This window comes from Barbus barbus (genome assembly GCF_936440315.1).
Source record: "Barbus barbus genome assembly, chromosome: 39".
In the NCBI taxonomy this organism is placed as follows: domain Eukaryota; kingdom Metazoa; phylum Chordata; class Actinopteri; order Cypriniformes; family Cyprinidae; genus Barbus; species Barbus barbus.
Window position 1 is genome coordinate 1644128 of NC_136717.1, and position 13419 is coordinate 1657546.

Consider the following 13419-nt stretch of genomic DNA (forward strand, 5'->3'; position numbering starts at 1 on the left):
CGTCACAGCTTCAGCTGAACAAAGGTTTGTGCTCTTCATCATTTAAACTGTTTGCATTCATACAAACGCGTTCAGTCTATTTTATATGGTTTACACGCGAGGTGAACATTATAATGATTGAGTGTAACTGTAATATGTTCTGATTTGGCTCTGTTCAGTGATTCAGATCATAAACATGAATTCAGTCACTGGCTGTTAGTGATGAGAGAAACGAATCTTTCGGAACTCCGAGTCAATTGAATCAGTTGCTTCACAAAATGATTCAGTGATTCGAATCTCTGCTCGCTGAAGAGACACTGCTGCTCAAAACAACAACAAACACAAACATGTAGTCACAACTTTTACAAACGGCTGCAAATGTGACCGTGGAGCACAAAAGGGAGCAGTCTTAAGTCTCTGGGGTATATCTGTAGCAATAGCCAACAATACATTATATGCGTTAAAAAGTTATCTACTTTTCTTTTATGCCAAAAATCATTAGGATATTAAGTAAAGATCATGTCCCATGAAGATATTTTGTAAATTTCTTACCGTAAATATATCGAAACATCATTTTTGATTAGCAATATGCGTTGCTAAGAACTTCATTTGGACAACTTTAAAGGCGATGAAAAACACAATAGAAAATGTAATGGATTTAATGGTTATGATGGGAATTCTATTGGTTTTAATGGAAACTATAATGGGGTCTACTGGTATGTGATGAATTCTATTGGTGGGATGTTAAATACTATTGGAAAAATGCCCAAAACACACTTCAAAAAGGAATTTTGTAATGGTTTTACTGGAAAAAATCTAATGGTTTATAATGGTATTTTAATGGAAAGCATTAGTATTTCTGTGATGGTTCTATTGGGCTTCTATTGTTTTTTTTTAGCAGGCGATATTTAGATTTTTTTTGCACCTTCAAATTTCAGATTTTCAAATAGTTGTAACTCTGCCAAATATTGCCCCATCATAACAAACCATACATCAATGGAAAGCTTATTTATTCAGCTTTCAGATTATGTATAAATCTCAATTTCGGAAAATTGACACTTAAGACTGGTTTTTTGGTCCAGGGTCACAAATGTTTTTTTTTTTTTTGTTATTATAACCTAAAATTCAATAGTCATTTGTCATAATGTTAATCAAAACTGAATAGTAAATTTAAGTTTTAAATGTTTGTCTAAACAGATCATTTGAGTTCATTAACTCTGACTCCCTCACTAGTGCGCTGACTACTGAACTAGTGCGCTGACTACTGAACTAGTGCGCTGACTACTGAACTAGTGCGCTGACTACTGAACTAGTGCGCTGACTACTGAACTAGTGCGCTGACTGCTGAACTAGTGCGCTGACTGCTGAACTAGTGCGCTGACTGCTGAACTAGTGCGCTGACTGCTGAACTAGTGCGCTGACTGCTGAACTAGTGCGCTGACTACTGAACTAGTGCGCTGACTACTGAACTAGTGCGCTCACTACTGAACTAGGGAGCTGACTACTGAACTAGTGCGCTGACTGCTGAACTAGTGCGCTGACTGCTGAACTAGTGCGCTGACTGCTGAACTAGTGCGCTGACTGCTGAACTAGTGCGCTGACTGCTGAACTAGTGCGCTGACTGCTGAACTAGTGTGCTGACTACTGAACTAGTGCGCTGACTACTGAACTAGTGCGCTGACTGCTGAACTAGGGAGCTGACTGCTGAACTAGTGCGCTGACTGCTGAACTAGTGCGCTGACAACTGAACTAGTGCGCTGACTACTGAACTAGTGCGCTGACTACTGAACTAGTGCGCTCACTACTGAACTAGGGAGCTGACTGCTGAACTAGTGCGCTGACTGCTGAACTAGTGCGCTGACTACTGAACTAGTGCGCTGACTGCTGAACTAGTGCGCTGACTGCTGAACTAGTGTGCTGACTACTGAACTAGTGCGCTGATTGACACACACCCAGAGATTTAATTTGGGTTTATTTTTCTTTCTGTTAATTATTCTCATCTTAAACAGGAAAAGGTGTCCAAACACTCCTGGTGAAGTGACTGAGATCCACGAAACACTGTTATAAAGATGGCGTTTATTAAAGTGGAGAGTGAAGACATGAAGATTGAAGAAGCATTCAGAGTCAAACATGAAGATACTGAGGAACAAACGAAGATTATTAAAGAGGAGAGTGAAGATATGAAGATTGAAGAAGTATTCAGAGTCAAACATGAAGATCCTGAGGAACAAACAAAGATGGAGTTTATTAAAGAGGAGAGAGAAGATATGAAGATTGAAGAAACATTCGGAGACAAACATGAAGATCCTGAGGAACAAACAAAGATGGAGTTTATTAAAGAGAGTGAAGAAATGAAGATTGAAGAAACATTCAGAGACAAACATGAAGATACTGAGGAACAAACAAAGATGGAGTTTATTAAAGAGAGTGAAGAAATGAAGATTGAAGAAACATTCAGAGACAAACATAAAGATCCTGAGGAACAAACAGGTTGGTTTTCATTCTCAAAGCTGAACTATCCTGTGAACTAGAGGTGAAAACGGTTTCCAAAACTGGTAATAAATCAATATATAGCTGATGAAAATGCTGATTTGCATCACTGAATTAAATTGTATTTTAAACTATATTAATTATGTATTATATATACAGTGGGTATGGAAAGTATTCAGACCCCCTTAAGTTTTTCACTCTTTGTTATATTGCAGCCATTTGCTAAAATCATTTAAGTTCATTTTTTTCCTCATTAATGTACACGCAGCACCCCATATTGACAGAAAAACACAGAATTGTTGACATTTTTGCAGATTTATTAAAAAAGAAAAACTGAAATATCACATGGTCCTAAGTATTCAGACCCTTTGCTGTGACACTCATATATTTAACTCAGGTGCTGTCCATTTCTTCGGATCATCCTTGAGATGGTTCTATACCTTCATTTGAGTCCAGCTGTGTTTGATTATACTGACTGGACTTGATTAGGAAAGTCACACACCTGTCTATATAAGACCTTACAGCTCACAGTGCATGTCAGAGCAAATGAGAATCATGAGGCCAAAGGAACTGCCTGAAGAGCTCAGAGACAGAATTGTGGCAAGGCACAGATCTGGCCAAGGTTACAAAAAAAATTCTGCTGTACTTAAGGTTCCTAAGAGCACAGTGGCATCCATAATCCTTAAATGGAAGACGTTTGGGACGACCAGAACCCTTCCTAGAGCTGGCCGTCCGGCCAAACTGAGCTATCGGGGGAGAAGAGCCTTGGTGAGAGAGGTAAAGAAGAACCCAAAGATCACTGTGGCTGAGCTCCAGAGATGCAGATGGTAGAAAGTTGTAGAAAGTCAACCATCACTGCAGCCCTCCACCAGTCGGGGCTTCATGGCAGAGTGGCCCGACGGAAGCCTCTCCTCAGTGCAAGACACAAAAAAACACCTGAAGGACTCCAAGATGGTGAGAAATAAGATTCTCTGGTCTGATGAAACTAAGATAGAACTTTTTGGCCTTAATTCTAAGCGGTACGTGTGGAGAAAACCAGGCACTGCTCATCACCTGTCCAATACAGTCCCAACAGTGAAGCATGGTGGTGGCAGCATCATGCTGTGGGGGTGTTTTTCAGCTGCAGGGACAGGACGACTGGTTGCAATCGAGGGAAAGATGAATGCGGCCAAGTACAGGGATATCCTGGACGAAAACCTTCTCCAGAGTGCTCAGGACCTCAGACTGGGCCGAAGGTTTACCTTCCAACAAGACAATGACCCTAAGCACACAGCTAAAATAATGAAGGAGTGGCTTCACAACAACTCCGTGTCTGTTCTTGAATGGCCCAGCCAGAGCCCTGACTTAAACCCAATTGAGCATCTCTGGAGAGACCTAAAAATGGCTGTCCACCAACGTTTACCATCCAACCTGACAGAACTGGAGAGGATCTGCAAGGAGGAATGGCAGAGGATCCCCAAATCCAGGTGTGAAAAACTTGTTGCAACTTTCCCAAAAAGACTCATGGCTGTATTAGATCAAAAGGGTCTGAATACTTAGAAAAACTGAAATATGACATGGTCCTTTTTTAATAAATCTGCAAAAATGTCAACAATTCTGTGTTTTTCTGTCAATATGGGGTGCTGTGTGTAAAAAAATGAGGAAAAAAAATGAACTTAAATGATTTTAGCAAATGGGTGCAATATAACAAAGAGTGAAAAATTTAAGGGGGTCTGAATACTTTCCGTACCCACTGTATATATATATATAATCTCTGACACGGAGAAGAGTGAAAACGCCTCACATGACCACTACCGAACATAACAAACCACATGTAACAAATGCAAATTTACAGTCTGTTCTGCTAAATGTAAACAGATGTATATTTCTGCAAGCGTAAATATTGTGAAAATATCAATATTAATTGTGTCTAGGTCACGCACAACTGCGCAGAGCTAACACAGGTTTGGTGGGTGTTCATTTCATACTCTGTGACATTAGTTAATGTATAAATTTTACATTGTATTTAATGTATAAGGTACGTGTACAACAAACTGGTAATGCCATCGTGATATTGTGTACTGTAATCGAATGTAGCCTATCTATACCTGTGGAACCGTAGACAGCACACACAGTGTTAATCTTATAAAGATCTTCATAGCTAGCAAACAATAGCCTTTGCAGATTTGCTTTCAACTGACTGTTGATCCAAAGCCACGTCTTCAACGATCTTGATGTGCTTAAACTTTCTGTTACAACTCTGAGTGAGAACCGCTTCAGAAGACTCAACTGATTTAGGACTGTCTTTATATCAAAACACTCCAGTTAAGACAGAAAGTACTTTAACATCCATGTTGACAAAGACTCTGCAGTGGCAAAGTTAAAAATTTTAACTGTTGGCGCTCTGCTATCTGTCCTCTAACTGCCAGATTTCAGAATTTTCCTCCAAGCAGTTCTATGGGCAGCCATAGGTTTGATCGGAAGAAAACAACGACCAATCTTGACCCCTGATTAATTATATCTCCTGTTTTGGTTTGTTTTTGTTTTTAATAGAGAGTTTCAATGGCAGCTTGATAGTTTTTGAGATGTCCTAAAGTGAAGTTAGCCATATTGGGAGGGGTTAATCAGATTACAGGTAACACATCTTGCAGTTGCTTAGTGGATATAGGATGTAGTTGTATGTTAGTTTTGACACTGTTTTAATGTCTTGTTTTGTGCCCTTAAACTTTTGGCTAACTTTTATTTGTCTTTTATTGCCTTAGACCTGACGGCACTGAAAGAGGAGAGTGAAGTACTGAATGAAATGGAAGATAAAGATCATGATTTCGTAAATGGAGAAAAATCTTTTAATTGTTCACAGACTGAAAAGACTTCCTTAAGAAAAAGGGTTCAAAAGACAAGAAGAACACACAATTTCACCTGTCAACAGTGTGGAAAGAATTTCAATAGAAGAGAAAGTTTTAAAAGACACATGAGAGTTCACACTGGAGAGAAGCCTTATGCCTGCCAACAATGTGGAAAGAGTTTCGGTCAAAGAGTAACTCTTAAAAGACACATTAGAATTCACACTGGAGAGAAGCCATACACATGCCAACAGTGTGGAAGGAGTTTCACTCAACCTGGACACCTTGGAATGCACATGAGTGTTCACACTGGAGAGAAGCCTTACGCATGCCAGCAGTGTGGAAAAGGTTTCAACTGGAAGGGAACTCTTATTTGCCACATGAGAATTCACACTGGAGAGAGACTTTTCACCTGCCAACAGTGTGGAACAAGTTTCACTCAAAAAGGAAGCTTTAACAGACACAAGAAATTTCACACTGGAGAGAAGCCTTTTACCTGCCAACAGTGTGGAATAAGTTTCATTGAAGAAGGAACCCTTAAAAGGCACATGAGAGTTCACGCTGGAGAGGAGCCTTATACGTGTGATCAGTGTGGAAAGAGTTTTGGTCAACATGAAAAGCTTAAAATCCACATGAAAACTCATAAAAGGAAACCCCATACATGCCCTCAGTGTGGAAAGTGTTTCGGTCAAAAACGACCCTTTGAAGACCACATGAGAATTCACTCTGGAAAGCAACCCTACACATGCCCTCAGTGCAGAAAGAGGTTTAATCATAAACGACACTTTGAAGAGCACATAAGAATTCACACTGGAGAGAAGCCTTTCGCCTGCCAACAATGTGACAAATCTTTCAACCGAAAAGGAAACTTTAACAGGCACATGAGAGTTCACACTGGAGAGAATCCATTTATATGTGGTCACTGCGGAAAGAGTTTCAGATATAAAACAGGCCTTAAGTCCCACATGAGTTTGCACATAGGTGACTCTGGAGCACAAAACCAGTCTTAAGTCACTGTATTTTTGGCTATTGCTACAAATATACCCAACGTATGGGTCAAAATTCTAGATTTTTCTTTTATGCCAAAAATCATTAGGATATTAAGAAAAGATCATGTTCCATGAAGATATTTTGTAAATTTCCTACCGTAAATATAATAAACTATATTTGTTCTGGTCCCAGCTGAACACCTTTGGTGTGACTTTAAATGCAGACCTTGAGCCAAAAACTCCACCAAACACCAATGACTTGTATAGACACTATAAGGACATGTAAAGGATAGGTTGTTTTTGTGCGCTCAATGGATGAACCGTGTGGGGATGGAATTTTAGGGGGATACTTTGAAGGTTGCAATTGATGCAAAACAGCATCACTATCTCTTGGGAAAGTACAACGAGTCTATTGCATTGACCTACATCTTGGCGTTGATAAGTATTAGCTGCAGAATTCTGGCGCCACATTGATTACAAAACCTCAGAGATATTGCTAAATAAGGACTCATCTTTTTGTAATTAAAACAAAGTGCACCCAATTGGGAGGGGGAGCGAGCCTGGCCAGTTTGCTTTCTCTCTCACTTGGAGGTTTGTTCTTAAACCGCACTTAATTTTGAAGTATAAAAAAGGGGTTTCTTTCAAAAACAGTGGAAGCTCGGCCGTGGGAAAGCGCACATTGCCCAGCATTCTCGGACAAAGTGTTGGTCTTCTACTGTGACTGAAACAGGCTCCCCAGTCTTTTGAAGAGACTGATGATGGCACGGTTCTGAGTTTGTATATTTGTTATAATACTTGGCTTTGGGGTTTAGTTTTAGTGTATGCTTGAATTTGTGTATTATTCATTCATTAGATTATTATCTTTTATCCATTTACTCATGATCATTCTTATGTTATGCACTGGTTTATGATTATCATTATTCTTTTATGCATTCACCTATCATCATTATCAGTATTATTGATATCAGCTGTGTATCAACAATAAACAGTTGTAACTGCTTGATTAGTATGGTGTACGGACCTTTTATTGGCACCTTCTCTTGCTGATTAGCACCACACTTGTCTCACATCAGTTTTGAAAACAGAAGCCATACTAAAACAGGACAAAAGTGTTGGGACACCCTCTTCTGTAGAACAGAAAAAGGCACTAACAAAACTGTGGCAACAAAGATGGAAACATAATTCATGTATTTAAAAATTGTATTTCCATCTCTGTTGCAACAGTTTTGGACGCGTCTAAAATGACATTACCCTTATGTACAAGTCATTGGTGTTTTGTAATGGGTTTTTGGCTCACGGTCTGCATATAAAGTCACACCAGAGGAGTTCAGCTGGGATAAGGACTTGGCTTTCTGCAGACCAGTCAAGTTCTTCCACACTGACTCAATCAATCATGTCTTTTTGAACCGCGCCATGTCATGTTAGAATAGAAAAGGGTTCTGTCCAAACTGTTGCTATAAAATTAGAAGCACACAATTCCCTAGAATATCATTTATATGCTTAAACATTAAGATTTGTACTCATATACTTTTTGACCCAATACTTTTGGCAATAAAGATCATGGAGGCTGGCTAGAGGGGCACCGATAAACAGTCCTGACTGTCCGTTGTAGTCTTCTGATGTCTGTTTTGGTAGCTGAGCCAAAGCAAACAGTTATAGATGAACACAGTTATACTCTTCCATCATCGAGTCTGTCCTGTTTCAGCAGCTCCTGTGGCAGGTTAGACTTCCTCAGCTGGCAGAGGAAATAGGGCCTTTTTCACAATAGAGTCAATGTGAATGTCCCACTTCAGGTCCTGAGAGATGATGGTGCCCAGCAACCTCAATGACTCTACTGCAGTCACAGTGCTGTTCATGATGGTGAGTGTGGGGAGTGCAGGGAGGTTCCTCCTAAAGTCTACTATCATCTCTGCTGTTTTGAGCTCCAAGTTGTTGTGACTGCACCAGACAGCCAGCTGCTGCTCAACTTCCTGTCTGTAAGCAGACTCGTCTCCGTCCTTGATGAGGTCGATGACTGTAATGTCATCCGCAAACTTCAGGAGCTTGACAGAGGGGTCTTTAGATGTGCAGTCATTTGTGTAGATGGAGAAGAGCAGTGGGGAGAGGACAGAGCCCTGAGGGGTGCCAGTGCTGATGGTGAGAGTCCTGGATGTGAGTTCTCCCAGCCTCACTAGCTGCTGCCTGTCTGTCAGGAAGCTGGTGATCTACTGACAGATGGAGGTGGGCACAGAGAGCTGTGTGAGTTTGTGAGTCAGCACGAGAAGCGAGCAGAGAAAAGGTACTCCTCTCTGAAAACGTACAAATAAAAATATATTTAGATGTTTAAATACTATTTGGAGCATTGGGATCGCTAGAAGTGGGCTTCATGAACTCATTTTTGTGAAAACCTCAAATTCGACCAAAATCAACATCTTTCACTTCTTTTGCCTGTAACTCGAAATTAGCTCGTGTGCATTTCGACTAATTTTCCCAGCACAGGTCACATTTATTTGTAAGCAAAACTCTGCCAGATGATGCAAAATGTTAGAGGGTGTTTGTTTGTCTCATTTCTTTCTCCTGTGTACCATGACTTTTTAACAGGAACTAATACTCCTTTGATTTGTTTGAGAAGATTTAGACGGAGGGTTTAGCTTTTTCTCTCCCTTCCCCTTTTCTCTATTCTATTTGTTTTTTTTTATATACTACTAATTATTAATCAGTTTGGAAATCTTTTTACCACGTTTACTAAAGAGAACTTTGGGATGGAGTATGTATTTATGATGCAAATGTAAATGACTGTAAATGAACCTAAAAAGCTGTTAAATGCCTTTCTCATAAGGTCCCACCTGTTAGCAATGCTAATATTATTTAGTGAAGTTATTAATGAGTTCATTTAAAAAGCGATATAGTGACTTCATTAAATGATCCACTATGAAAATACAGTTTTATCAATGTACTTTTAGGGAGGAAAATGTCAACAAATCTACCTTGCAGCGCATCAATGAAAGCAGTTTGACAATTACAGATGGGTGTGTTGGATCAGGGTTAGATCTGAATTGACCTATAGGTAAGCCCCTCCCCTCGAACGCAGATTAGCCAATGGCAGTCGAGTATCAGTTGCACGGGGAGTGGAACTCGGACATCTGTAGGTTTCAGCGCCAAAATTTAAAAATTATGTGCCTGGGGTACTTGTTACACGGATTCCAGGTATCCTGAGAGGATGGGCAATATAATTGATTTTATTTATAGCCCTTACAATCTTTGGAACAAGCAGTTGGAACAAACTGCTGGTTCGTCTGGCCAGAGGAGAACTGGCGCCCCGACTGAGCCTGGTTTCTCCCAAGATTTTTTTCTCCATTCTGTCACCGATGGAGTTTTGGTTCCTTGCTGCTGTCGCCTCTGGCTTGTTTAGTTGGGGACACTTAATTTCCAGCGATATCGTCGACCTGATTGCACAGATACTATTTAAACTGAACTGAGCTGGACGAATGCTATCACTGAATTAAATAATGAAATGCCTTTAACTGAAAATTGAGTGTTTAATCTTGTCAATTTTACATTGTGCAGTTGCTTTGACAATTTGTTTTGTTAAAAGCACGATATAAATAAAGGTGACTTGACTTGACTATTACAAACAAAACAGAGCAAAATGTCCCTAAGTATTCAACCCCAATACAAATGAAGACAAAAACGTTCATTTTCTGGTTGTCATACACTCATTAAGTTACAATTTTCATCTTCTCAAGCAGAACGTTAATGTGATCTTGTGCTAAAATTTAGCAAGGTATCTCTGGCTAAAATTAGCTAACGTTAAAGTTAGTGAGTCCATGCTAACATACAAACCTACATAGCGGACTGTTCTCGCGTCTTGTACAGTGTAGGTCAAAAACACATAAACGAAGGTCTACATTTCAGTGCCTCTCCATATTAAACTGGTTAAATGTACATTAATATAATCGTACCCTGCGATACATGAACAGTGTTGATCCTGGATGTTGTCATCCGCGATCATGATGACCGACCGTAATATGAGACTTCTCCTGCTTGCATTGAGATCTGTAAACCCTCGCTTCGATCGTATTTATTTTTAAATATTTAGGAATAATTCAATATTTTATTTTTATTTAAAGCGTCTGCTAAAAAATGACTAAATAACTAAACATGTAATTCCCATTTGGTGGCCTTCTGTGTCCAAAATAGTGCAAAAACATTGTGGGACAAGGTTTTCACACTGCAGCGGTCATTGTAAGACGGTGAGCAACTCTGTTTGTCCGAGGGAGCAACCCATAGGTCAATTCTGCAGGTGGGTAGATCTCCAGGAACAGGATTGGGCAGTCTTGTTATATTGGTTATGTATGATGCATTTTAAACTACTATTTTATTGCAGGTTTTCTGGATTCCCAGTTGAAGACATCAGTACATCAGATGTTGGCCTGGACAGCTGTATCTACAAATCAGTTTCAAACATGTAAAGCAGACAGGGTTAAGCTTACAGTAGTACTCAACACTGATTACTGTCAGACTTTCTAAATCCTTCATCACTTGAATTAAGATTATAATATTTTAATTTTAAAGGAGACATTGAATGCCAAATATCTTCATTTGCATTTAAATGTGTCTTGGCAGTGTGTGGATACAACGACCCTACAATGATAAAAAATTTAAAATAACAAAAAGCCCCTTTTTTAATCCACCCAAAACTTAAACAGTCTCAATTATCAAGCCATTTTGATTTTGGAGTGAATATCCAGCACTCTCTTCCACCTTCAATACCACGACTGAGGTGAGACCCTTGAGAAAGGCACCAAACCCCCAACTGCTCCCCGGGTGCTGCAGAAATATGGCTGCCCACTGCTCCGGGTGTATGTTCACTACTGAGTGTACACTTGGATGGGTTAAATGCAGAGCACAAATTCAGAGTATGGGTCACCATATTTGGCCACACATCACTTCACTTTCACTAAATTTGTTTATGTCTGGCTGCACAAATCATTTTGCTCCAGACAGTTTTCTGAATGAGGGACAATTCAAGGCAGGTTTTGTTAAAAAGTTCAAACTCAAGGATGGAGCAGTACCCATTGTTCATGATCCAGCTGCACCTTCAGAAGAAGTAAGTGTCACACTTTATAGTTTTTTATGATTATTTGTGAATCACCTTTGCTCTTCCACAGAAGAGAGGGGCGGGGTGAGCAGAGCTGTTTTTGACAAGGTAAAAAGGGTGTTGTTTTTCACAACCACTGAGACCATTTCAAGAATACCCTAAAGCAGGGCTGTCCAAACTCGGTCCTGGAGGTCCTGCAGAGTTTAGCTCCAACCCTAATTAAACACACCTGAAGCAACTAGTCAAGGTCTTACTAGGTATACTAGAAACGTCTAGGCAGGTGTGTTGAGACAAGTTGGAGCTAAACTCTGCAGGACACCGGCCCTCCAGGACCGAGTTTGGACAGCCCTGCCCTAAAGAATTATATCAACTTGTGGAAAATAGGCATCCGATGTCCCCTTTGAAGCACAGCCACCACAAAAATCACTTACTTTAAAATCAGGTTAAATACAGATTTTAAATCATAACAAGATTAGTTAATAGGTATGATACTGTTTTTGAGCAGATATAAGAATTATCGGATATAAAGTATAAAAATGTGAATGTGGGGCAAAACACATTCACACACCCGAATCAAAAATGTGAAGTCATGAACAAATTTTGCACATTTACATACAGTCATAGTCAGAATTATTGACACCCTTGGTAAATATGAACAAAGAAGCCTGTGAAAATAAGTCTGCATTGTCAATCCTTTTTGATAAAAGATAAAAAAGAGGGTGGGGGGAAGCTCATTAGGAGTCATTGTTTTTTTCTCTAATACACATTAATGGCACTCTTTTATTCAGTACTTTTTGCCACAATAACAGCTCTGAGTCTCTCCTATAATGCTTGATGAGTTTGGAGCTCACCTGACAAGAGATCTTTGGCCACTCAAACTATCCTCCCCACCTTGCATATAGACAACGTAGACATACATCTGCATGGAAGAGGATGTGAGACATTTTAAACAGTACAGATTTATTTTTACAGGCTGTTTTGATCATATTTATTAAGGGTACCAATAATTCTGACCATGACTGTAAAGTAGAACTTTTATGTGAGATCTCACATGACATCATTAGAATTTGAAATTCGATCAAACTGAATAGAATAGGTAAGTGATAGCATTAATTGAGAAAGAAACAAAATATAAGTTTGCAACTCCTGAAACATTTTCTTGATGACTGTACTGAAATATTCTCTACACATACAAATTCCATGGTCATAGGTGCTCAGTTTTGCTACAATAATTCTAGACACAATAGATGTATTGTATGCAAATATAAAAAAGGGACAAAAACAACTGAATAATCAGGCATGCAAACTTATCACCTTTAAGTGAAAATTGGCATTTTGAATCTAAAATAGATCATTTGTGTAGATCCAAAGAGTTTTTGAAAGTGTGAGTAGTTGACTTCTTTCAAATGCTCCTGTGTGTATATTTGTGGTTTGGAATTAGTCAAATGTGCTTGAAAAAAAAAAAAAAAACTTTCTGAATATTAACTGGCTATGGACTATAATGCACGCTCTGTATTGGAATAGTGACAACCGTATTCACCCAATTACAGGAGTCAATCTGCTGAAACGTTCTGCGAGTCACGTCTTAAATTGCTATGATTGAGATTGGTTTCGTTGTGTAAATGCAGACTAATAGACTAGCAACAGCAAAATTTAGCAGCTTCAACATTTAGATAAAAACAAAGCACGTTTTTCACGTCGTCTACAGCAAATCGAGGCTGAGAAATGCTTTCTGCTGACTTGTCCAAAATATCACAATGTGAGCGAAACATTTCTCCACAGATTTGTAGCACTGATTCCATCATTTACTGAACTTAGTGATACTGAGAAAATGGCCTTTTTACTTGGAGAAGATGATAACACAGCTGCACTAGCTGCGAAATATGTATTAACCATTCACAATGTTAGGTGTGGTTAACTCTAAACTGACTCACTTCATCTTTTCATCTGTTTAGATGGATTTTATTTACGTGTTGTCTATGTTCTTGTTTTATTGTATGTTAATGCATTGGCAACATTGTGTTACACAGTCATGCTAATAAAGCTTAATTGAATTGAA

The 13419-nt window shown here is 39.2% G+C and overlaps 2 protein-coding genes and 1 long non-coding RNA gene across 3 annotated transcripts in view; 2 read left to right on the plus strand and 1 right to left on the minus strand.

Moving 5' to 3' along the window:
- The window catches only part of LOC306858939 (uncharacterized protein), a 429579-nt gene that overhangs the window by 389047 nt on the left and 27113 nt on the right, over positions 1–13419 (minus strand). The window lies entirely within an intron of this gene.
- The window catches only part of LOC306858963, a 1377007-nt gene that overhangs the window by 242268 nt on the left and 1121320 nt on the right, over positions 1–13419 (plus strand). The window lies entirely within an intron of this gene.
- On the plus strand, positions 1989–7346 carry LOC306858227 (uncharacterized protein). The gene is made up of 2 exons (XM_079398656.1): positions 1989–2469; positions 5211–7346. The coding sequence occupies exons 1-2, from the start codon at positions 2049–2051 to the stop codon at positions 6299–6301; spliced, it is 1512 nt and encodes a 503-aa protein (XP_079254782.1). The 5' UTR covers positions 1989–2048; the 3' UTR covers positions 6302–7346.

Excerpts from the sequence above, each read along its gene's own strand:
- LOC306858227 (XM_079398656.1), top strand. The coding sequence starts at position 2,049 with ATGGCGTTTATTAAAGTGGAGAGTGAAGACATGAAGATTGAAGAAGCA. Across the intron at positions 2,470-5,210 it reads AGATCCTGAGGAACAAACAG|ACCTGACGGCACTGAAAGAG; the intron begins GTTGGTTTTCAT and ends TTATTGCCTTAG.